This window comes from Sorex araneus, chromosome 4 (assembly GCF_027595985.1).
Source record: "Sorex araneus isolate mSorAra2 chromosome 4, mSorAra2.pri, whole genome shotgun sequence".
In the NCBI taxonomy this organism is placed as follows: domain Eukaryota; kingdom Metazoa; phylum Chordata; class Mammalia; order Eulipotyphla; family Soricidae; genus Sorex; species Sorex araneus.
In genome coordinates, this window is record NC_073305.1 from 542366 (window position 1) to 566380 (window position 24015).

The 24015-nt window shown below is 58.6% G+C and overlaps 1 protein-coding gene across 3 annotated transcripts in view; it reads right to left on the reverse strand.

Moving 5' to 3' along the window:
* LOC101547086 (contactin-3) overlaps positions 1-24015 on the reverse strand; it is a 120103-nt gene that overhangs the window by 65586 nt on the left and 30502 nt on the right. For all 3 annotated transcript variants that reach the window (XR_008629761.1, XM_055134947.1, XM_055134945.1), the window contains exons 3-4: positions 20662-20788; positions 11885-12060 (exon numbers count right to left, since the gene is read on the reverse strand). Coding sequence is in view for 2 of the 3 variants with exons in the window: in XM_055134947.1 (XP_054990922.1) it covers positions 11885-12060; positions 20662-20788 (303 nt within the window). In the remaining variant the exon portion in view is untranslated. The remainder of the gene's footprint in view (positions 1-11884; positions 12061-20661; positions 20789-24015) is intronic.

Genomic DNA, 24015 nt, shown 5'->3' on the forward strand with positions numbered 1-24015 from the left:
TTCAGGAGCAGTAACCCACTGACTTCCTCTTAGGAGTGACCCAAGGACCTTCTCTCTCAGGAAGAGTGACCCATTGACTTCCTCTCTTAGGAGTGACCCATGGACCTCTCTCAGGAGGAGTGACCCATGGACCTTCTCTCGCAGGAGGAGTGACCCATGGACCTTCTCTCAGGAGGAGTGACTCATGGACCTTCTCTCTCAGGAAGAGTGACCCATTGACTTCCTCTCTTAGGAGTGACCCATGGACCTTCTCTCGCAGGAGGAGTGACCCATGGACCTTCTCTCTGAGGGGTGATCTGTAAGCACCCTCTCAAGATGTTGATGCTCACCCTCAGAAGACAAGTCAGAATAAACCATCACTGCTCCAATCCCTAACATTTAAGCAAAGATCTTCTGCATCCCAAGATAAAGTATCTGGAAAACATGAGGCATTTTACAATGAAGAGATAACGTAAGATAATCCTAATTGTTTTTTAAGTGACTGAGGAACTATCTCATCCTGGCAGGCCCGCCAGGCTGTGGCCCACTAGACCTCGATGATCCGGGCAGCCCATAACCTGGTGTTGTACTATGGATGAGAGCCGGCTGGGAACATCTGCCCTAAGACTTTGCAGCTACAGCTTTGTGTCTGGTGTGGTGCGGTGCAGAACTCTTGATTTTTATCACTTATTTAACACATATCAACACAACCTGCAATGTGTGGAGAGGGAACCTGGGTTTCTACCTTCAGGCACCGAAGGCCCACACTTCGCTCCCTGCTGACTGCAGGCTGGCTAGTCTCACTTGCCTGTTGCCTATTCCTCCCACAGTATGCTGGGGGTGGAATTTTTTTTTTGGTGGGGGATATACACTGACAAATGTGACACATAGCTAGGTTTCCTCGAACCAAGAACACAGAACAAGAACCAGAGAACCACTAGACACAAGTTCCAGGCCCTGACAGCGGATAAAGGAATTAGACGCCTCGAAGTGGAAGAGACGATAAACACTACTGGAAGAGTAATATAAAAACGATTATTCTATTCACCTTCGCTCCCTGGGATGCAATTAGTTTTAGCTTATGACAACAGACAGAAAACCCTGTAAAGGTCCAACAAGTGAGCCCTGGAGTTGGCGCATCCTGGTCTCCTGTGAAGCAAGAAGGGTGTCGGCTGTCCGGGCTGTGTGGTGGGGGGGATTAAAGGAGCCTGGGACCCGGGCAGGGAACGCTCAGTGCAGGTGAGCTTTCCCAAGGGCCATCCCGACCGGAAACCTCTGGGGGGGGGTTGGATGTCTGGCTCCCAGAGGCTGCCCAGCCCTACTCTTAGTGATTCTCCTCTCACAAAGCATTGCTTGTTTGCTGGCGATCCATCACCAAACATACCACTCACCCCCGCTGAGATGGAGAAAAAAAGTGAGTTTCTCTGACAACCACATAAGCTCTCTGTAGCCAGGATGAAAAATGCATAAACCAACATGCTTTGTTTGAGTCTTAGCGATCAGGAAACTACCCATCTGCTAGGATTAGCATCTCCCAGGTGCCTCTCTTCCTGTTTAATGGTCTTCTATTTTTATCAGTGCTTGTCCTCTTTTATATTAATTTCCTTCTACGAGCCAACTCAAGTCTCCTTAGAAGCCACCGAGCATAAATCATGAAGAAATATCTCTGTGCTAAATAATAAAACGAACGTGCTTTCTCCCTGGCTTCTCACTGGGGCCATCTCATTGCCAACTCACATCCCGCCTCAAGAGACGAGGGAGGGAAAAGGACTGAAAATTAAATTAATCACTCTTAGATGAGGTGCTGTGTCTTAAGTAAATTACACCATTGCAGGAAAGAGTTTAAATCTGAATTATTTATGTCCTCTTTTGGAACACTAATCTCTTTAGTCATCTTTGCTCAATTAAAAAGAAAACCAGCTGTCATTTTTAATAGGGAGAAGAATAAAATGCACTTTGGTTTGGCATAATCAGCGGGGGGTATATTTAAAGGGAAGATTCCCAGGCCCTCGTCTTAGAGATTCTGATTCTGGGGGCAAGGAGGGAACTCGGGGACCATTCCCTAGAAAACCCACACTGCACTGAGCACCCACACCCTCCCCAGCCCTGTCCTGGGCACCCCCTCGCCTGCCCCTGTGCTGGGAGGGTTCATCACAGGATGCAGGGCACTCCTCCAGCCAGAGCGCCCCGTTCTGCAGGGTCAGACACCCAGAACGGAGAGCTCTGGTCACAAGGAGTCCCTGCTTTACCTCTGGGAGGGCTCTCCCAGTGTCCGCACACGTGCACGCTCCCAGCCAGGAGCAGGGGTCCTCCTCTCCCCTCCCCCGCACACCTGCAGCCGTGCCCTGCGGGAAAGAGCTGCCCTCACGGGTGGGCACCACGTCCCGGAGGCCGTGACCTGTGTTGATTAGGGAGGGGTCCTTCGGGCTTCCTGCCACCTGAGACCCTCCACTGGAGAAGTGCCTGCTCCCACGAGGCTGCCCAGCTGAGACCTCATGAGCGGCCACGGGGAGGGAGGGTGAGGCCAGTGGGCAGTAGAGGGCAGCGGGGAGAGACACGGGGACCACGACTAGGAAGTGGCCCCTGAGTCTCTGACAGGGAGTCTGCGGTGGGGAAGGGCTGTGGGGAGGGCGAGGTGGGGGGAGGGTCTCCTTGGGTGATGACAGTGAGGTGGTGACACAGGCGAGACACAACGACACACAATGGAAGGTCACATAAGCCCAAGCACTAAAGACACGTGCCCTGAGCGGCATCGCAGTCTGCTGGCTGGGGCCCCGCTGGGCAGGAAACCGTCTCTGGCACTGTCCATCCTCCCTAGACGGGGCCCAAGTGGGCAGGAAACCGTCTCTGGCACTGTCCATCCTCCCTAGACGGGGCCCCGCTGGGCAGGAAACCGTCTCTGGCACTGTCCATCCTCCCTAGACGGGGCCCCGCTGGGCAGGAAACCGTCTCTGGCACTGTCCATCCTCCCTAGACGGGGCCCCGCTGGGCAGGAAACCGTCTCTGGCACTGTCCATCCTCCCTAGACGGGGCCCCGCTGGGCAGGAAACCGTCTCTGGCACTGTCCATCCTCCCTAGACGGGGCCCAGGTGGGCAGGAAACCGTCTCTGGCACTGTCCATCCTCCCTAGACGGGGCCCCGCTGGGCAGGAAACCGTCTGTGGCACTGTCCATCCTCCCTACACGGGGCCCAAGTGGGCAGGAAACCGTCTCTGGCACTGTCCATCCTCCCTACACGGGGCCCAGGTGGACAAAGCCCCTTCCATTCGGGCTGTTCCTGTCAGGCATTAATTCTTCCGGTCTGCTCGACCATATGCTGGACGCTCTGTGCACCGAGTCTCAGTACTGTCCGGCGCTCAAGCAATGGGAAGGGCCGAGAGCTGGACGCAGGCGCTGCAGAGTCAAGGGCACTTGGTGCTCCTCGAGTACCGCACCCCGTGATCTGTCCCCGTGCCCCTGCTCTGAGATGGGCCCAGTCCCCGGCTGCCAGCTGGAGGCCGTGACTGCAGCTCTGGACAGCTACCGCGAGTGTGGGAGACTCAGAGCACCACACCGAGGGCTCGATGGCGCAGACACACGCCAGGAGCTCAGCACCACGGCCGAGACACGCCTGGACACACAGAACACAGGATTCCAATGTGGACACGAGATCCTGCTCCCAGTCCCTGCCTCCCCTAAAGTGAGGCCTCACCCCGGGGCGCTGGGGGCGGCCACGCACCATCGTCCACCCAGGACACTGCCAGGCAGATGAGAGGCTCCACAGAGTGACCGCCACGGCTTTCTCCAGGCCTGTGGCTGGGAGCCAGGGAGTCTAGGCCACGGCAGGCCCACGCGGCCCCCTGCGGCCTACAGAAGTGCTGATGGGGTGATGGGGACGGGGCATCTGCCCGCCCCGCCCCCACCCCCCGCCCGTCTCCCCCAGCCACGAGCAGGCCGGGTGCTTCCCAGGGTTCTGGGGCTTCTCTGGCCACTCTGCTGGATTCTGGGGGGAAGCAGGAGGTGAAGCCCCCAAGTGCTGGAAGGCACAGCCGTGCCCCCGGGGAGCTGGGTCAGCCCCTCCCGGAGGAAGCTCAGGGCCGGTGTCTCGGGGCCGGTGAGTGACACAGCAGGTGACAGCCTGAGCTGGGCGGGAGAATCTGCTCAGGGCCAGGGTGGGCTGCATCTGGGAACCGGCCCGAGGAGAGTCGTCTGCCCTCAACAGCAGGGGTCTCTGAAGAATGTTTCTTGAACTAGGAAGCCAGTGGCTGGTGGGAAGCTTAATAGGGTCTAGTTTGCGTTTTCAGCAGGAAGTGCAAGGCTTCCTCAGTTTCCTGGCTGAGACTCGGGATCAAGGGGTCCGGCAGACGAACACGGCCTCTTGCTCCTCTGAGGAAGGGCCTGAAACACTCGTTCCTGCTGGAGAAACAGACTGGCAAGAGCACACCCTCAGCGCAAATAAAACCCACTTACCAGACTTTATATACACTTGGCACTATAAAAATCGAATGCTATAAAATAATTATAATGGCCAGTATACAAAAATTATAAAACTCCCACCAATATGCTGCAATCTCCTAAGTGCAGAGCTTATTAAGTGTTATAAAATGCCATATTTTATAAAGTTCTATAATAAAACTAAGCCCCCAGGTTGACGACCAATTTCAACACAATTAAAGTTGGGCACCGTACATAACCCTATGAAAAATTAGTGCCAAAACTTCTGACTGTAAATGTTTCCTGGACCCATTTGTAGGCAGCCCTTGAGGAACCGACGTGCACAGGCCAGCAGCCCTTGACCGACCGACGGCCCAGGCCTGAGAGTCAGACTCGGGCGACTGAGCATCCCCCTCTGACACTGCGACCTCAGCCAGAGCTAGCGTGCTGATCACTCCTGCTCAGGGAGACGCTCCTCCCCTGAGCCGCGTCCCCCGGCAGGCCCCACTCTCTCGGGAAGTACTCGTAGTCGTCTGGGGGCATAGTCGGAACCGCCATTTCGGATCTTGATTCAGGAGCCAGAGAGGCAGCACAGGGTAAGACGTTTGTCTTACACACAACCAACCCTTGGAACCACCGTGTCCCTGAGCACTGCCGAGAGTGACCCAGAGTGCAGAGTCAGGCACGGCCTGAGCACTGCTGGGAGTGGCTCCCAAACCCATACGGAGCAGGTACGTTCAATAAGGTCAGGAATGACAGTAGCCCTAGGGGCGGGGAGGTGGCGCAGGGCTGGCGGGGTGCGTCCCGTGTACCGCACAACGCCCACACTGTACCCCTGGGACCTAGCACTCGCGCATTGGCCTGGCCGGTCCAGGCTCACTGCCCAGTGGGACGCCCCCACACGCAAAACAACAAATAGAATGAACTAGACTACACACTCCTGCATGTTCCGCATTTAGTATCTCACGCTCGGAGAGCTTTTGTTTTTGTTTAAAGTGCTTTCTTCCCGGAACCCGGCGGACGGCAGTACTGCCAACACACGCTGGTGTGCGCGGCCACTGGTCACCACCCAAACCCACAAGCCAAAGTGCCCCCACACCCAGACCCAGACCCTGCTGTCCTCAGTCCCTCCTGGCCTGCCCGCCCCTCCCCACACGGCCCCTCCTGCCGCGAGCCTCAGTCTGTTCGCAAAGCCCAGGACTTCCCACGGGGCATGTCCACTCCCTTCCTGCTTGTCCATCGCCCAGGGCGTGAGCTCACGGGGCACCAGGCCTTCTCCGCTGACTCACCTCTCTCGCCACGACGCCCTGTGGTCCCGCTCCCTTGGCACAGAGGACGTCTCTTCTCCAGGCTGAGTTCTGCTCCCGACCTTCCTCCACTCCTCCTCCAACGTGTTGGGTGTTCCCAGGTCGTGGCTGCCGTTGGAGCACTGCCAGGAGCCGAGCAGTGCCCAGAGCTGCCGGCTCCCGAGACAGACGCCGGGAACAGAGTCCTGGGTGCTGCGGGCTCTCTGGTGGGAGCTCCGAGAATGTGCTGGCTGACGTCCCCGGCAGTCTGGGGGCTCTGTTCTCACTGCTGTGAGGAAGCGTCTCACTGTCACTTTGATCATCAGCGAAGCACCTGTTTGTCGTAACATGCCTGTTTGCACCGTGCTGTCCTCTCTGTCCCGGGTCTGTCCGGCCCTTCTGCCCCACCTCCATGGTCACTGTGTCACTGAGGGCTGTTCCACACGTCCTTCCTCGCAGCCTTCTGTCGGATGCACCGTGTGTGACTGTTTCATCCTACTCACTAGGGTGTCGTTCATTTTAGCTGAAGTTTCTTTCTTTCACTGTACAGATCTGCCTTAATTTGATGTTGCATTTATCTGTTTTTTTTAACCAATGGGGCTGAGACATTTAAAACCCCTCTGAAGTCAGTGTCATGAAGAATTCTGTGTTTTCCTAGGCGTATTCTATGGACAGATCTCATCTGGCAGCCCTTAGTTCATTCTGAATACACTTTTGTGTAGTGTGAGATTCGGATCTAATTTCACTGATATTTTACATGTAGCCCGTGTTTTTTCCCCAGCACACTCAGTGAGAGGTTTTTCTTCCTTGACATCCGACTGGCTCCACCACCATAACTTAGCTGAGAAACTCAGATGGGGACTTCGTTCTGTTCCATTACTCCAAGAATTTGTTTCCAAGGTAGCACCATACTTTTGGTTACAATTTCTTTGGAGTATAGTTTAAGGTCAAGGAAAATAATGCCAGCCATCTTTCTTTGTTTCCGCTAGGAATTTGACTATTTGAAAATTTTTATGCTCCATGAAAAAAAATCTAGCAGCATTTGCTCTAGATTTGTGAAGAATGCCATAGAAATCTTCATAAGAATTGCATTCAATGTATATGTATAATATATATAAGTATATATATATAATATATATAAATCTACTTTGAGGAGGATAGTTACTGAACTGTTGCTCAGACACTGTTAATTCTTCTAATCGGTGACCGTGGAAGGGCCGTTCCAGTCCTGTGAACTCTTCTTTTCAATAGCAACTTGCAGTTTTTGAGGTATAAGTCTTTCACCATTCATTTAGTTCATCTCCAGGTATACGGTTTTGGACACAATTGTAAATGGGGATTTTTATTTCACTCTCTTCTAGTTTGTTTTTTATTTATATAACTGCAAATGCTTTTTCTGTGTTTCTCAGTCTGTTAATCTCTTTTTATCATTTGTTGTTTCTTAAGGATTTTTGGTGAAGACTTTAGAGCTATTTTTTATGTATATCATATAGTGACAGTTCAAGTTCTTTTAAAATTTTAATTCCTTTGTGTTTTCTTGCCTGGGCTGGAGTGATAGCACAGCAGTAGGGCATTTGCCTTGCATGCAGCCAACCCGGGTTCAATTCCTCCGCCCCTCTCGGAGAGCTTGGCAAGCTACTGAGAGTATCTCACCCACACGGCAGAGCCTGGCAAGCTACCCATGGTGTATTAGATATACCAAAAACAGTAACAAGTCTCACAATGGAGACATTACTGATGCCCACTAGAGCAAATTGATGAGCAACGGGACGACAGTGACAGTGATGTTTTCTTGCCTAATTTCTATAGCTAGGTATTCCAATACTGTTTTGAGTAATACCAAATACTGTTTTGGGTAGAGTGACATTCTTCCTTCTGTCTAATCTTGAGAAGGTTTCCGTAACATAAAGCAAGGCACCAAAGTGGGGGCCAGTACCTGGATTACCCTGGGCTCTAGGACAGAATTGGGGAGGAAAGAGACCCGGTGGGCAGAGGTATTACTGCAGGGGTGGGGGCTCCAGGCTGGCGAAGAGTCAGGGAACCGCACATCTTAGTAATAGAAGGAACAAGACTGAGATCCAAGCTGCATTGACCAAACTTACAAGGGTGCCTGTCAAGGGGGCAGGCGAGGGGGTCAGAGGGACACTGGGATGTGGGCAGATGGAGTTGACGTTGGTGATGGGGTAGGTGCTGGCAAATTCTATGCCTGAAATAAGTTATAAATAACTTTGTAAATCACAATGCTCAAATAGAAAAACAAAGCATTCATTTTTTTAAAAGAGAGGGTTATTAGTTTCTCACTGTGGAGTATGATTCAGCTGTGGGTTTGCTAAGCACAATCTTTGTGTTCAGTAGTGAGGCAGATTCCTATCCTCACCCTGCTGACCTTTTATAACAGTGAGTGAGTGTTAAATCTTATTAAATCTTTCTGCCTTTAACAGCACGATTCTCATCTTTCCTTCTGCCGAGACGGTATGTCACACTGATCGCCACCTTCACCCCTGAAGTGACTCTCACTTGATACGGCGGCGTAGGCTCCTTTTGCTATGTGGTTGGATTCAGTTCACTGATATCTTTCTGGGTATCTCTGCATCGATGTTCATCAGACACTGGCTCGCAGTTTTCCGTTTCAGTCTCTGCTACTCTTGATCTGGGTAATGCTGGTCCTGTAAAACCTGTGAGGAAGATTGCTGCCTATTCCTTTGATTTTCTGGAAGGGTGTGAGGCGAACAGAACAGAGTGTCGGTCCTCTCAGCAGCTCAGCAGCACCCACGAGAAAGCACAGCTGGGGACCGGGCTGCTCCAGCTTCCCCTTCCCTCCTGGTTCCGCGCGGGAGGCTGCTGCCTCTCAAAACTCAACTGCTCCTTCTGGGTTGTCCACGTCAGCGGCATAAGCTTCTGATATTTTGTGTTTTCTACGTTCTCTGTTATTCTTTTTCTCCTTTCATTTCTGGATTCATCTGATTACTTGATATTTTCTTTTCCCTTCCGAGTCTCAGGGTGTGTCAGTCATATTTACTTCTTTGAGAACCCAGATCTGGTGAACTTAGATGACCGTCTAGCCCCTAACCCGGCAGTTTGACTTAGAGACTCTATTGGAACTGATTTGCTATCTATGAGTTTTGGCGAACAGGTGCTGCTGTGTAATTTCTGCAGCTTTAAATGAAGTTATGTTCTGGATGCCTAGTTCTGGGTGCCCCTTGCTTGAGGCTGAGGGTGTGAAGCTGACCAAGAAGCACAGCTGCCTGCTTCCCAGACTAAACTGATGACTCTCCAGTGATCTGGGTCTTCTGGTGAAGTGATAATTTCACAGTTCAATCATTTTGCATCTCATTTGCATCGTACTGCTGGGTGCTTAGTTATCAGTCTCTGAGACGCTTTGACTGGCATGACGTGGGTGTAGAGAGGAGATTTCAGCGTGGAGGCACGTGCTCCGGGTTAACTCATTAATGAGTGTTTTCTTACTAACTTGCTGCTTGAGTCAACTTCGAAAGTGCAAGAACCCAGATAATAGCAAGTGTGAAATGCGTCCTGTGCTTGCTGCTGTCTTCTGCACCTGCCCTTACGGCCCATCTTCCAGAGCACCCGGGGAGGACACCACGGCCCACCTGTCCTGTGTGATGCGGACGTCGTGCGTCCCTCCCCTTAGCGCATATGACAGCTAAAATACTGGCCGTGGACTGCAGACGACTCAAATAGTCACCGAGCCCCGGTGCCCACCGGCCTCCCAGCACAGCTCAGCTTCCTTTAGATGAGCCGCAGACCAAGCCTCGTGCTCAGACACCCCGTCATACGCAGCGCCTCTGTGGACACGTTCACCACAGGAGTCAGCGAAGCCCTTCCCTGCCCCTCCCTGCACCCGCCCCCCAGCCCCGTTGGGCAGACCGCCGTGTCTGCCAACCACAGCACGGTCCTGCGTGTCCAGACTCAGGTCCAGTCTAGTGACCTTGTCAAGGCTGTCACTGAGCCACAGTTCTGACGTGGCAGGCAAGAGCTGCCGTCTCGGACCCCCCACCCTCTCTCTGGGCAGTTTCCGTAAAAGAACCCTTTCTTCAGACCCAAGCGTCTGTTGCTCTGTTCATCACAGTCCTGTGGAACAGCAGCTTCTCGAACCCGAAACAAACCCGGAACACAGCTCCCCAAGTCTGAAACACACCCTGGTCAGAAAACGCCTGTGAGGCGCGACGCACAGGACTGTGAGCCAGGGAGCACCACTGCAGGGTGGGCCTCATTCTGGGCCGCCCCTGCCTAGAGCCCCAGATGGCACCGAAGTGAGGGTCTCATTTCCTTCGCCGAGTAGCAGCATGCGATACCTCCCCTCAGCCTGCTCACCTCCTGTCTCACCTCCCTCAGCCTGCTCACCTCCCATAGTCTCACCTCCTGTCTCACCTCCCCTCAGCCTGCTCACCTCCTACAGTCTCACCTCCTGTCTCACCTCCCCTCAGCCTGCTCACCTCCCACAGTCTCACCTCCTGTCTCACCTCCCCTCAGTCTGCTCACCTCCTACAGTCTCACCTCCTGTCTCACCTCCCCTCAGCCTGCTCACCTCCCACAGTCTCACCTCACAAAGTCTCACCTCGCAGAGTCTCACCTCCCCTCAGTCTGCTCACCTCCTACAGTCTCACGTCCCAGTCTCACCTCCCCTCAGTCTGCTCACCTCCCATAGTCTCACCTCCTGTCTCACCTCCCCTCAGCCTGCTCACCTCCCATAGTCTCACCTCCTGTCTCACCTCCCCTCAGTCTGCTCACCTCCTACAGTCTCACCTCACAAAGTCTCACCTCGCAGAGTCTCACCTCCCCTTAGCCTGCTCACCTCCCACAGTCTCACCTCCTGTCTCACCTCCCCTCAGCCTGCTCACCTCCCACAGTCTTACCTCACAAAGTCTCACCTCCCCTTAGCCTGCTCACCTCCCTGAGTCTTACCTCCCCTCAACCTGCTCACCTCCCACAGTCTCACCTCCCAGTCTCACCTCCCCTTAGCCTGCTCACCTCCCACAATCTCACGTCCCCTCAGCCTGCTCACCTCCCACAGTCTCACCTCCCAGTCTCACCTCCCCTTAGCCTGCTCACCTCCCACAGTCTCACCTCCTGTCTCACCTCCCCTCAGCCTGCTCACCTCCCACAGTCTTACCTCACAAAGTCTCACCTCCCAGAGTCTCACCTCCCCTCAGCCTGCTCACCTCCCTAGTCTGCTCTCCTCCCCTCCAGCCTGCTCCCCTGCACTCGGGTTTCTGATGATGCCCAGGGGAACCCCCCTCCACTGGGCACTCTCTGCGGGATCCCAGGAGCAGGGGCATCTCTCCTGAGTCCTGAGCCTGGGGCGCGTCTGCAGACCCCCATCTCCTCTGCGCATCAGCGCCAGCACTTGCTTAGTGAAGAACCTGTGAACCTCGAGGGGCAGGGGCCAGGGGCCAGAGAGACCAGGGAGGTCACTGGGGCTCAGGACACATGTGTGCACACCTGTGCAAGCCCACGCACACGCACACACACATGTGCAGGCCCCGGCAGGGCGCTGGCAGCAGCCGTGGCCGCAGGAGCCACGCGGCACAAGGACCAGGCGAGGTCAGGGCTGTGCCCCTGCCTCTGGGAGCCGAGGCGAGGCTCCTCGGGCTCTGGACGGCAGCATCGTGGCGGCAAACGGACCCTGGGAACTCCGTAACAGGTTCAGCCGACGCCAGAAACACGGGCGTTTCCCACAGACAAGGAGCCAGACCTAGCCCAGGGCCGAGCTTCTCCCTTTGGGGAGCTTCTCTCCCGCTTCTCAGAAACAAACGTTTCTGCTTCCAAGCAAGAGTCTGAAGCAGTCGCTTCCCTCCGCCAGTGTTTCAGCTTTGGGCTTGGCTTTGGGCCACTTCCCAGCAGTGCTCTGGGCTTACTCCTGGCCCTGTGCTCAGGGGTCCCTGTGGGTGGGTGCGGGGGATCGAGCCTGGGTCAGCCACAGGCAAGTCAAGTGCCCTCCCTCTGGGCCTGCTCTGACCCTGCGCGTTTCACTCTGAAGCTGTCGAGGAGCCTGGGACCCACCCACCAGCAGGGCCCGACCAGGCTCCGCACACGGGACCTTCCTCCCGGGCCCTGGACATCAAACCGCAGACTGACCCTCGGCCCACGACAGGACACACCGTCCCGAGCTCCATCCCACGGCCACTCACTCACTCCGGGTCAGTGACCGGCTCGCTGACGGGTTCTCTGCTGCTAGGAGGAACTTACAGGCGAACTGGAGTCTGGCCTCCCTGCTGACCACCGTCCCGAGCGAGTTGGTCGCGAAGCACTGGTAGCTCCCTGCGTCCCGGTGCCGGTCAGGACCCAGGACCACCAGGTTCCCTCCAAGCAGCTGGTAGCGGTGCCGCTGGCTGAGGTCCACGTCGGTGCCGTTCAACTGCCACCTAGAAGCACAGCAGGCAGCGAGTGTGAGCACACCTGCCCTCACCTGCACCCCTCCTGTGGGGCACACCTGGCCCTCACCTGCACCCCTCCTGCAGGGCACACCTGCCCTCACCTGCACCTCTCCTGAGGGGCACACCTGCCCTCACGGGCACTCCTCCTGTGAGACACACCTGCCATCACCTGCACCTCTCCTGAGGGGCACACCTGCCCTCACCTGCACCTCTCCTGCGGGCAACACCTGCCCTCACCTGCACCTCTCCTGCGGGCAACACCTGGCCCTCACCTGCACCTCTCCTGTAGGACACACCTGGCCCTCACCTGCACCCCTCCTGCAGGGCACACCTGCCCTCACCTGCACCTCTCCTGCAGGGCACACCTGCCCTCACCTGCACCTCTCCTGCGGGCAACACCTGGCCCTCACCTGCACCTCTCCTGCAGGGCACACCTGGCCCTCACCTGCACCTCTCCTGTGGGACACACCTTGCCCTCACCTGCATCTCTCCTGAGGGGCACACCTGGCCCTCACCTGCACCTCTCCTCATGTTCCCTCAGGGAGGGCAGTGGCCATCTGTTCCAGCCTCAGCAGACCCGGCAAGCCCCAGCGTCTGCTGCACCCTAAGGGGGGAACGTCCCTGAGTGGCAGCCACAGGAGCAGAGAAGAAATCACACATTTGTTCCCAGGGAGGCAGCTGTGGACAGAGTTTCCCAGCGCCTTCAGGTACACTCCTGGACAGGCTAGGACAGAGCACACCTGGTTATGGCCCAGGCTGGCTGGACTTTTCTCCATTCCCACAGCCCCCTCGTTTGTCCCACACTTGGTGCCCAGCACATACTCCTTAACCAGAGGCCATTTATTAGGGTTTGGGTGCTAAAGCCTTAGCCCCACCTAGAGAGAGAAGCACAGAGACAGAGAAGAGGGTGCCCAGGGAAAGCTGACGGGAAGCCCAGAGACAGAGAAGAGGGTGCCCAGGGAAAGCTGACGGGAAGCCCAGAGACAGAGAGGGGGTGCCCAGGGAAAGCTGACGGGAAGCCCAGAGACAGAGAAGAGGGTGCCCAGGGAAAGCTGACGGGAAGCCCAGAGACAGAGAGGGGGTGCCCAGGGAAAGCTGACGGGAAGCCCAGAGACAGAGATGGGGGTGCCCAGGGAAAGCTGACAGGAAGCCCAGAGACAGAGGGGGGGGTGCCCAGGGAAAGCTGACAGGAAGCCCAGAGACAGAGAGGGGGTGCCCAGGGAAAGCTGACGGGAAGCCCAGAGACAGAGATGGGGGTGCCCAGGGAAAGCTGACGGGAAGCCCAGAGACAGAGATGGGGGTGCCCAGGGAAAGCTGACGGGAAGCCCAGAGACAGAGAGGGGGTGCCCAGGGAAAGCTGACGGGAAGCCCAGAGACAGAGAGGGGGTGCCCAGGGAAAGCTGACGGGAAGCCCAGAGACAGAGATGGGGGTGCCCAGGGAAAGCTGACGGGAAGCCCAGAGACAGAGATGGGGGTGCCCAGGGAAAGCTGACGGGAAGCCCAGAGACAGAGAGGGGGTGCCCAGGGAAAGCTGACAGGAAGCCCAGAGACAGAGAGGGGGTGCCCAGGGAAAGCTGACGGGAAGCCCAGAGACAGAGATGGGGGTGCCCAGGGAAAGCTGATGGGAAGCCCAGAGACAGAGATGGGGGTGCCCAGGGAAAGCTGACGGGAAGCCCAGAGACAGAGAGGGGGTGCCCAGGGAAAGCTGACGGGAAGCCCAGAGACAGAGATGGGGGTGCCCAGGGAAAGCTGATGGGAAGCCCAGAGACAGAGATGGGGGTGCCCAGGGAAAGCTGACGGGAAACCCAGAGACAGAGAGGGGGGTGCCCAGGGAAGGCTGACAGGAAGCCCAGAGACAGAGACGGGGGTGCCCAGGGAAAGCTGACGGGAAGCCCAGAGACAGAGAGGCGGGTGCCCAGGGAAAGCTGACGGGAAGCCCAGAGACAGAGAGGGGTTGCCCAGGGAAAGCTGACAAGAAGCCCAGAGACAGAAACGGGGCTGCCTGAGGAAAGCTAACAGGAAGCCCAGAGACAGAGAGGAGGGTGCCCAGGGAAAGCTGACAAGAAGCCCAGAGACAGAAACGGGGCTGCCTGAGGAAAGCTGACAGGAAGCCCAGAGACAGAGACGGGGGTGCGCAGGGAAAGCTGACGGGAGGCCCAGATACAGAGAAGAGGGTGCCCAGGGAAAGCTGACGGGAAGCCCAGAGACAGAGAAGAGAGTGCCCAGGGAAAGCTGACGGGAAGCCCAGAGACAGAGATGGGGGTGCCCAGGGAACGCTGATGGGAAGCCCAGAGACAGAGATGGGGTGCCCAGGGAAAGCTGACGGGAAGCCCAGAGACAGAGAGGGGGGTACCCAGGGAAAGCTGATGGGAAGCCCAGAGACAGAGAGGGGGTGCCCAGGGAAAGCTGACGGGAAGCACAGAGACAGACGGGGGTGCCCAGGGAAAGCTGACAGGAAGCCCAGAGACAGACAGGGGTGCCCAGGGAAAGCTGACGGGAAGTGCAACAGTGCGCCTAGACTGTCTGCAACAACTGAAGCTCCTTGCCAGTAGGAAGGAATGAGACACAAGGAAACACTGTAAAAGACCCCGGGTGCGAGGAGCAGCTGCAGGTGTGAGAGAAGGGTGAGCCCAGGCAGCCTGCCCGTCCGTCTGTCTGCCCACAGGAGTAGAGACCCAGCGTGGGACACTCGCCGTCTGTCTGCAGGGGCCCAGACCACATGGGACACTGTCCGTCTGCAGCCGCCCAGATCACGGTGGACACTGTACCCGTCTGTCTCTCTGCAGTGGCTCAGGCCCGTGGGGACACTGTCTGTCTGTCTGTCTGTCTGTCTGCCTGTGACTCGGGGAGTATGAGCTGCAAGCAGTAGGAAGAGCCTGTTTGCTCCAAGGAATGAATATAAAATAAAAAAATAAATTTTAAAAATCCTATTGGTGGTGGGTCCTGGAGCCCAGGCAGGGCCCCTGACCAGTGAGCGGCCTGATCCCGCCCTGGCACCACCCGGCCCTGAGCTGGCTAAACATCTGCCCCTGGGAACCTCGGGGCCGACCCTGTAGGAAGTCAGATAAAGAACCAGCACTTCACCCGCCTCCGGCATCCCCAAACACACTCACTGTGCAAGTAATGAGACCGAGTGCGCAGAGGCTGAGGCCACGTGGGACCTCGGACCCTGCCTCGGAGGAGGAACCCGAGCCCACTGGATGTGGAGGAGAGGCAGGAGCCGCTAGAATTCCCACCTGGAGGTGTTTGCTGGGGTCACGGGCTGCCTAAACTGGAGACACAGCCTTGCACACACATACACACACACACACACACTCACACAAGCATGGAAGTGCACACAAATGCACACGCAGGCACAAATGCATGTGCCACAATAAGACATCCACATGTGTGCACTCTCACAGCACGCATACTCACTCACGCACATGTCAATTGTGCATTCATATACACCTGCATGTGCATGCACACTCACATGCACACACATACTAGCATGTGCACATATAGACACTAGCATGTCCTCATCCATGTAATCACATGTACACGTGAATGCACTCATATGTGCACACATGCACACTCAGACATGCATATAATCACGTGTGCATGTATGCACACATGCACACAGTAACATGTGCACACATATGGTGCATTCATGCACACTTACACTTGAACACATATGTGCATACTCACTCATGCTCTCATAACACATTCATACATGGACACATACTCACACTCACATGTGTGCTCATACACTCAGCCCACCTATGTCTCCCTCACCTGGCTCAGCCCATCTGTCTCCGTGTATCTGCGTGTCCCTCACATGACTCAGTCCATCTCTGTTTTCCCTTCGTGACTCAGCCCATCCGCTTTTCTCTCACGTAGCTCAGCCCGTCTGTGTGTCCCTCGCGTGGCTCTGCCTGTGTCTCTCTTGTGGCACGTCCTCGTCTCTGTTGCCTGCCTCGCACTGGAGCTCAGCCAACGCTCAAGTGCCCAGGACACCGGCTCTCCCTGTCCTCGGGGCAAGCACCTGTGAGAGGTGCTGGGAGAGGGGGAGCCTGCGGGGGAGGCGCCTCACTGCCCAGGGCTACTCCCAGCGGCCAGAGAAGACTCCGGGTAACCGGGAGGACCCGCCTCCCGCCCACGACCGCCCTCCTGGGGCCCTTACAGCCTCCCCAAGGCACATGCGAGGGGAGAGGAGAGAGCGGGAGGCGCCTGCGAGCTTCCGTCTTGAATGAAAAGAACAAAACAACTTCGGGGACACTCAGGGCTGCGCCTGGTGGGGCCGCCCCGCTCGGCCCACCCTCAGGCTTGATTCGGGGGTGACAGGGAAGCCAGGAACTTAATCACTGAAGCAATTTGTGGTTCCAGATGCGGCTTTCGAGCTAATAAGCAAATGCATTGGTGTTTAGATGCAGCATTTGTTAATATGTTGACTGGAGTGATGAGAGTAATTGCAGCCCTTAAAGGGAAGACGCCTCAATCTGCATATTCAATATTTCATCCAAAAATAACCGTTAGGCTTCGGCAATAGTTTCTGAAGATAGAAAAGAATCAACTCGTGAGGCTGTTTTTGAAAATGGGGCTTTTGTGATCTGCTTTCTGTCAGATCCCCTCTCCTCGCTCTGGGAACGAGATCAGGCCGGAGGCAGAGAGCACTGTGGGGACGAGATCAGGCCGGAGGCAGAGAGCACTGTGGGGACGAGATCAGGCCGGAGGCAGAGAGCACTGTGGGGACGGGATCAGACCAAAGGCCAAGAGCACTGCAGGCCTCAGCAGGACACTCGCCTCCATCCTCGGCCCTTCCTGGGGCTCCACCGCGTTTCACGGAACAGAATCCGGCTAAAGGGCAGGAGATCCTCCCCCACACAGACGTGAATCGCCGGGTCCAGGGAAGCCGGTGCTGAGTGGACACTGGCTGTCACAGGGCCGGTGTGGAGCGGGTCGTCTGTGAGGGCACGGGCACCCTGTGCGGGCGGGTGGGCGCTGCCACAGCCACTCACGGTGACGTCACTGGGGACGATGTCCCTTTGGCCGCTGATGGCCCTGGGAGAAGCAGTAGGGACACGCCTGCCGGCCTCTCATCCCACGAAGGGCAGAAACCCTGACCACAGAGGTGGGGGCGCCTCCTCCTCCAGGAGGGCCTCCGAGCTCCCGCCACGCTGGCACATCGGGAAACAGGCTGACGCTAATCAGCCTCCCAGCACAGGCCCAGCCTCGCAGGAGGTGCGAGAAAGCACGTCCTCTATCACACCCAGTGACAAAGGCTCTCTCGGGAGGAGTCCTGAGCCTGGGTTTCTCAGAGAGCCAATTAAGGGTTGTCTCTGCACAAAGGGTGACCGGCAGAGACGAGGCTGCCTCAGTCTGCAGGGTGGGCTTCCGAAGCTCGCCCAGACCCTCAGCTTTGTCCTGAGCCGCGGGGAGCGTGTTCGACTCCCTTCAGCTCGTGGTTTCCAATAACCCCCTAACTCCCCTTCTCAGCCACCGTCAGCCCATGTGTCCTTCCCCACCCACTCCCCACCCAGCTGCCCTCTGTCAGTCAGTCACTCCACCGACCTGCCACACCACTCACACTGAGCTTGTACTCACCATGCCCCTCTCGGAGAGCCCGGCAAGCTACCGAGAGTGTCCCGCCCACACGGCAGAGCCTGGCAAGCTCCCCGTGGCATGTTCACTATGCCAAAAACAGTAACAACAAGTCTCACAATGGAGACGTTACTGGTGCCCGCTCGAGCAAATCAATGAACAATGGGACAACAGTGCTACAGAGCTATACGTACCCAAACTGACCCAAACACACCCTTTTTCTCACTTCAGAACTACCCTGATGTTCTTCCTGGTCTCGGTGTGTCCACAGCTCCCTGTTTATGAGTCTGAGAACCATGGACATGAGAGGCCAGCACAGTCCTCCTGGGGTCACCTGCCTCCTGTCTGGCACAGCCCCCAGATCCCCTGCCTGTCCCGTGGAGCTGGGCCGCAGGGGCCTGGGGCTCGCACGTGGAACGGGGCCAGAGTTGCTGCAGGTGGCCTGGCGAGCTGTCAGGCTGGTGGGCGGCGGGGGCACCCGAGAGCTGGTGCTCCTGCCAGGCGCCGGGCTGCACACTCGTGTGCACAGTGGGCACAGCTTCCCTCGTCAGACCGAGCAGACACCCCCATGGCAGGAGCAAAAGGTGCCTCCAAGGGGGCCGGCATTAGGGAACCAGGAGAGCTGAGACACGGCCGCCTCACACCAGCTGCGGCCTGTCCACGGGAGACTTTCCCCAGCGCCCCGCGGCCTGTCCACGGGAGACTTTCCCCAGCGCCCCGCGGCCTGTCCACGGGAGACTTTCCCCAGCGCCCCGCGGCCTGTCCACGGGAGACTCTCCCCAGCGCCCGGCGGCCTATCCACGGGAGACTCTCCCCAGTGCCCCGCGGCCTCCAGCCAGTGTCCCGTGGGGCTGGCCGTGGGCCACTCTATTGGTGTCCACGGGACAGGGCACGGCAGTGGCCGCTCCTGGTGCCGAGCAGGCCCAGGGACGTGGCCTTGGGGCTCGCAGAGGATCTGAGCAGCTCAGGGTCTGGCCTCTGGGGCTCGGGGAAGGAGGACACAGCTGCTGTCCGGCGGTAGAATGGCCACAGCCCACCCGGGCAGGTGTGAGAGGCAGCTGGGTTTCCTCATGATGCCACGGGCTTCTGTCAGTGGCCGGTGGGGCCGACTCGAGCCTGTGCAGCCACTGGGAAGGCGGCTCCCGGGTGGGTCTTGGCGGGGCTGTGAGCACTTCCAGAGGAGCTGCTCATAGATGATCCGTTTCCTCTCTGAGGAAGGCTGCTCACCCTGGGCTACCGGCAGTCAGTACACATCCACCAACCAACCCACAGCACCCAAACAACCCACAGCACCCAAACAACCCACATCCACAACAACCCACATCCACCAAATAACCCACATCTACCAAATAACCCACATCACCCAGACAAGCCACAGCACCCAAACAATCCCCGTCATTCCCAAGGAGTCCACATCACTCCCAAGGAATCCACACCACCCTAAATGATCCACAGCCTCTGAAGTGCCCCATGTCACATCGAACAATGCACATCACCTCGACTAATCCACATGACTCCAAATAATCCACATCACCCCCGTGTCAGTACTTATATTGAGGGAGATGGGACTGCAAAATCCTTCCCTCTCCATGAAGCGAGACAGCTTTTATTGAAACTCACGGAGAGAGCCACAGGGGATAGAAAGAGAGGACGTATGCGTTCCAGAGAACACGGGCTTCTCCAGAGTGGGAAAACTGAGCAAAGATAGAGAGATAAGTGGGTTGTGGGTTCAAGGGAGAGCACGGGCTGGAGGAGCAGCCTCCCTCTCCGTCCCCAGTGCCCGCCTCCCTCTCCGTCCCCAGCGTCCGCCTTCCTCCCTGTCCTGAGTCTCTGCTCCCTTCCGGAGGCTTCTGTAAGGGCCGCTGCTTTCACTGAATCGATGGCTTTAGTTGGATGTATCTTTCACACACAAAAACCCTATAAACACAGAACAGTGGCATGAAAGTGGGCCCAAGTTCCTTGTTCTCAAGCTCTGGTTTCTGCCTGTCTCCACAGAACCTCGACGGCCCGTGAGTGAGTTCCCAAGGTCTAGCTGGAAATGCAGGCTTACAGTAACTCCCGCCCCAGGCAATGCAAAGTCACCGACTACTGGAGGGATTCTCCAGGCTTCTCGTAGGTCAGCATTTCACCAAGGCGGATAAGCAGCCAGATCAACCCCCTCCAGGGCAAACACCCACCGTGCTCAAGTACCCCCCAGCCAGATCAACCCCCTCCAGGGCAAACACCCACCGCGCTCAAGTACCCCCCACCACGCACAGCCTTGCACGTCACTGCCGGCACCGTGGGAGGGAGCAGAGCCCACCCCAGACGGGACTCTGGGGAAGGTTGAGTTCCCGGGGACGGGAGCCCAGGAGGAGGGACTCAGGCCTGCCTCCCCATGGAGGACACGGGGGGCCCTTCGTGGAGGCGCAGACCCCAGACCGCCTCTCCCTCGAGGCTCCGTCTGCCCGGAGCCCCTCAGCCCCTCAGTCCCGGGCTGTCACAGGCACCGAACACGGGAGCTTCTCTGCGCCACGGTGAGAGGCAGAGTGAGGTGTGGCAGCGCCTCCCTATCCCTCGTGGCTCCTCCTCGCCCTGAGGGCAGCCGTCCAGCTCTGCGGGCCCTGGGGCGCTGACCCCGAGGGCAGCCGTCCAGCTCCGCGGGCCCTGGGGTGCTGACCCCGAGGGCAGCCGTCCAGCTCTGTGGGCCCTGTGACGCTGACCCCGAGGGCAGCCGTCCAGCTCCGAGGGCCCTGGGATGCTGACCCCGAGGGCAGCCGTCCAGCTCCGTGGGCCCTGTGACGCTGACCCCGAGGGCAGCCGTCCAGCTCCGAGGGCCCTGGGATGCTGACCCCGAGGGCAGCCGTCCAGCTCCGCAGGCCCTGGGATGCTGACCCTGAGGGCAGCCGTCCAGCTCCGCAGGCCCTGGGGTGCTGACCCCAAGGGCAGCCGTCCAGCTCAGCCTGCCACCGCTGAGCCCCTAGCAGGAGTGGGTGAGGCGGGGTGCTGGGCTGCGGGGGTCCCACTTACCTGTAACGCGGGGAGGGGCTGCCTCTGGCTTCACAGCTCAGGGTGACCGCCCTGCCCTCTGTGCCCACGGGGAACACGGTGTCGCCAGGCTCCTGGGTGAACACGGGGCCTTGGAAGCGTGGGTCACCTGCATGGAGACAAGACGGGTGAGCCCAGCCCAGGGGGCCGGAGCTGGCCCAGCCCTGCCCGGGGACCGAGGCGGCACCTTGGCGCGACCCCTTCCTGGCAGGAGGCCACGATCCCCCCCGCCGGGGCACACCGCCCTGGGCAGCAGCTCTGGCCTTTGCCCGTGGAACATGCCGGACGCCGGACGAGGCCAGGGAGGGCCCGTCACCGCCGACGCACAGCCTCAGTGCCCGGCCAAGGCAGAGCAGGTCCAGGGAAACCGTGACAGGCCCGGCCTGGAGGGCAGCGCGGGGCAGCTGGCCATTCTGAAGAACAGCCGGCATGCCCCGGGCTGCAGGGGTCACGGGCCACGTGCACGGAGAAGGGCTCTGGGGCTGCCCATGTGATGCCAGACCAGGCCTGGCCCGGGCCCCCAGCACACAGTGACCAAAGCTCCTCCCGGTGCTGGGCAGTTGGACAGGACTGAGGCGTGCATTGCCACCCGGGATGAGACTGGTATGACCTCCCTGCTGGACACGCACTCTGAGACACACCGCGTGCCTGGGACACACACACACACACACACACACACCCCACCACACACACACCACACACACCACACACACACACACACACACACACACACACACACACACTGGGGGCACTCCCTCGCCCCCTCTGAACTTGCTCTACAACATGCCCTGGGCTGCAGGGAGGAAACACACACACACACACACACACACACGCACACACACACATGCTCACACATATATTCAAAGACACACTCGTTCACAACACTTACACCAGTTCCACACACTCATGTTCAGACTCACTGCATCCTTACACACTCACACTCACACTCTCCCAGATTCACGCACTCAAAGTCATACTCACACACTCACTCGCAGATACACACACACACACACTGCTCACACTCACACACATGCTCAGGGACACGTCCCAGTGCCCACTGCAGAGCACGCACAGTCACACACACAGTCACACACATGGTCACACACAGTCACACACACGGTCACACACGGTCACACACAGTCACACACACGGTCACACATAGTCACACACACGGTCACACACACGGTCACACACAGTCATACACACAGTCACACACAGTCACACACACGGTCACACACACAGTCACACACACGGTCACACACACAGTCACACACAGTCACACACACAGTCACACACACGGTCACACACACAGTCACACACACGGTCACACACAGTCACACACACAGTCACACACACGGTCACACACAGTCACACACACAGTCACACACACGGTCACACACACAGCAGCTCCGTGCCATGTGGCCTCTGGCCTGGCTCTGAGAACAGGGAGACACAGTGAGGGTGACCCTGGGGGGGGCGGCTCTGTCCCCACACCACACCCGTGGCCCGTGACTGGGGCCTGGGGCCACGTGGCCGGGAGACCCGTAAGCAAGGGGGCGTCAGGGCTGCGCAGCCCCATGGCCTCCCGCAGTGCTCCGGCCCCCATGCCCAGAGACGCCAGCGCAGCCCAGCATGGCGCAGCCCAGCATGATGGTCCCAGCCATCCTCCCCCAGCCACCCCGGCCGCTCGCAGAGCCGTGCCTGCTCCCAGGCTGACCTCCGGGACGAGACTGAGCACCTGCAGGGAGCAGCGGAGGCCAGAGCCGTCGGCACAGATGCTCCCTCCCCCCGGAACTGGCGGCAGCACCGCGGCCCCCAGACTCGGCCCGGGGCTTGCCGGGTGCCGGGGTCCACACCCGGGCCCAGTGCGGCTGGGGCAGTGCAGGGGTGGAGCCTGGGCCCTGGTGGCGAGGCCGACTCTCAGGTGGCTCCCTGACAGGCAGAGACCCCCAGCCTGACCACGGGTTCCCCGCGGAAGTCACGCAAAGCCCGGCCATTCGTGCGTTCTCTGGGAAGGTCGAGAGCACTCTCAAGCCTTTCGGGTCACGCTGAGCACTTGGTCTGAGCATTTCCCAGAGCAGAGCTCGTTCCCCCTCGACCTGCGCTTTGTCCTGCCGCGGAGGGAGGGGCACCGCCTGGCGCCCACTGCGGGAGCAGGGCGAGTCCCAGGCACCGCGGACACGGGAGGGGGGGCCCCGGGCGAGGCTCGCCGCCAACCCCGAGCGGGGACCCCGGGGCGGGGAGGAAAGGGCGACGCACTGCAGAGACGAGACCGTCCCGAGTGGCAGGACAACGGCGAGTCTCTGAGAAGACCAAGGCCCCGGGGCCGGCTCCCCGCACGGAGGCCCAGGCAGGCTCACTGTCGGAAACGCGTTGGCGTGCTCCTGCGTGTGCCGTGGTCATGTGTGCCGCACTGGCCCTTCAGGAGGACACGCAGACTCCACGCCCCGACCCCCGAGCGGGCGCTGCCCCCCTGGAGCACAGCTGGAGCGAGACCCGAGAGGCTGAGACCCACCGCACAGCAGTGGCCTCAGACCACGGGGCTCCGGGCCGTCAGCGCCGGCAGCAGGGGGCAGTGCCCAGGAAGGTCGGAGTCCGCAACCCAGAGGGTCACGCTGGGGCAGACCCCCTCAGGGCCCTCAGACCCACCGGCCCAGACCCACCGGCCCCTCCCACAAACTCAGATCACACCTTCAAGCACAGGCCACACGTGTGGGCACCAGGCTATGCCCGCGGGCACAGACCAGGTGGATACGCAAGACCCTGCCCGCTGCCACACCCACACGCACCGGCCATGCCCAGGGCACTGGCCCAGACTCTGGCCACCAGGGAGGGCACCGGCCACCCACACAGGCCCCAGACTCCTCGCCGTGGCCTCAGCCTTGGGACTGCCCACACTGCCCAGGCTGCATTCACATCCCAGACACACTCAGCGGACTCCTGGGTGGTGGTCCAGCCTGCTCAGAGTGACCCCAAAGGCACGAGACTGTGAGCCTCTGCGGGCCTACAGAAAGGAGCCGGACACACGGCTCACACATGACACATGGCTTGCACATGACACACGGCTCGCACATGACACACGGCTCGCACATGACACACGGCTCACACATGACACACGGCTTGCACATGACACATGGCTTGCACATGACACACAGCTCGCACAGGACACATGGCTTGCACATGACACACAGCTCGCACAGGACACACAGCTCACACATGACACACAGCTCCGGACACCGTCAGTGCCGGCAGCAGTGGGCAGTGCCCAGGAAGGTCGGAGTCCGTAACCCAGAGGGTCACGCTGGGACAGACCCGCTCAGGGCCCTCAGACCCACC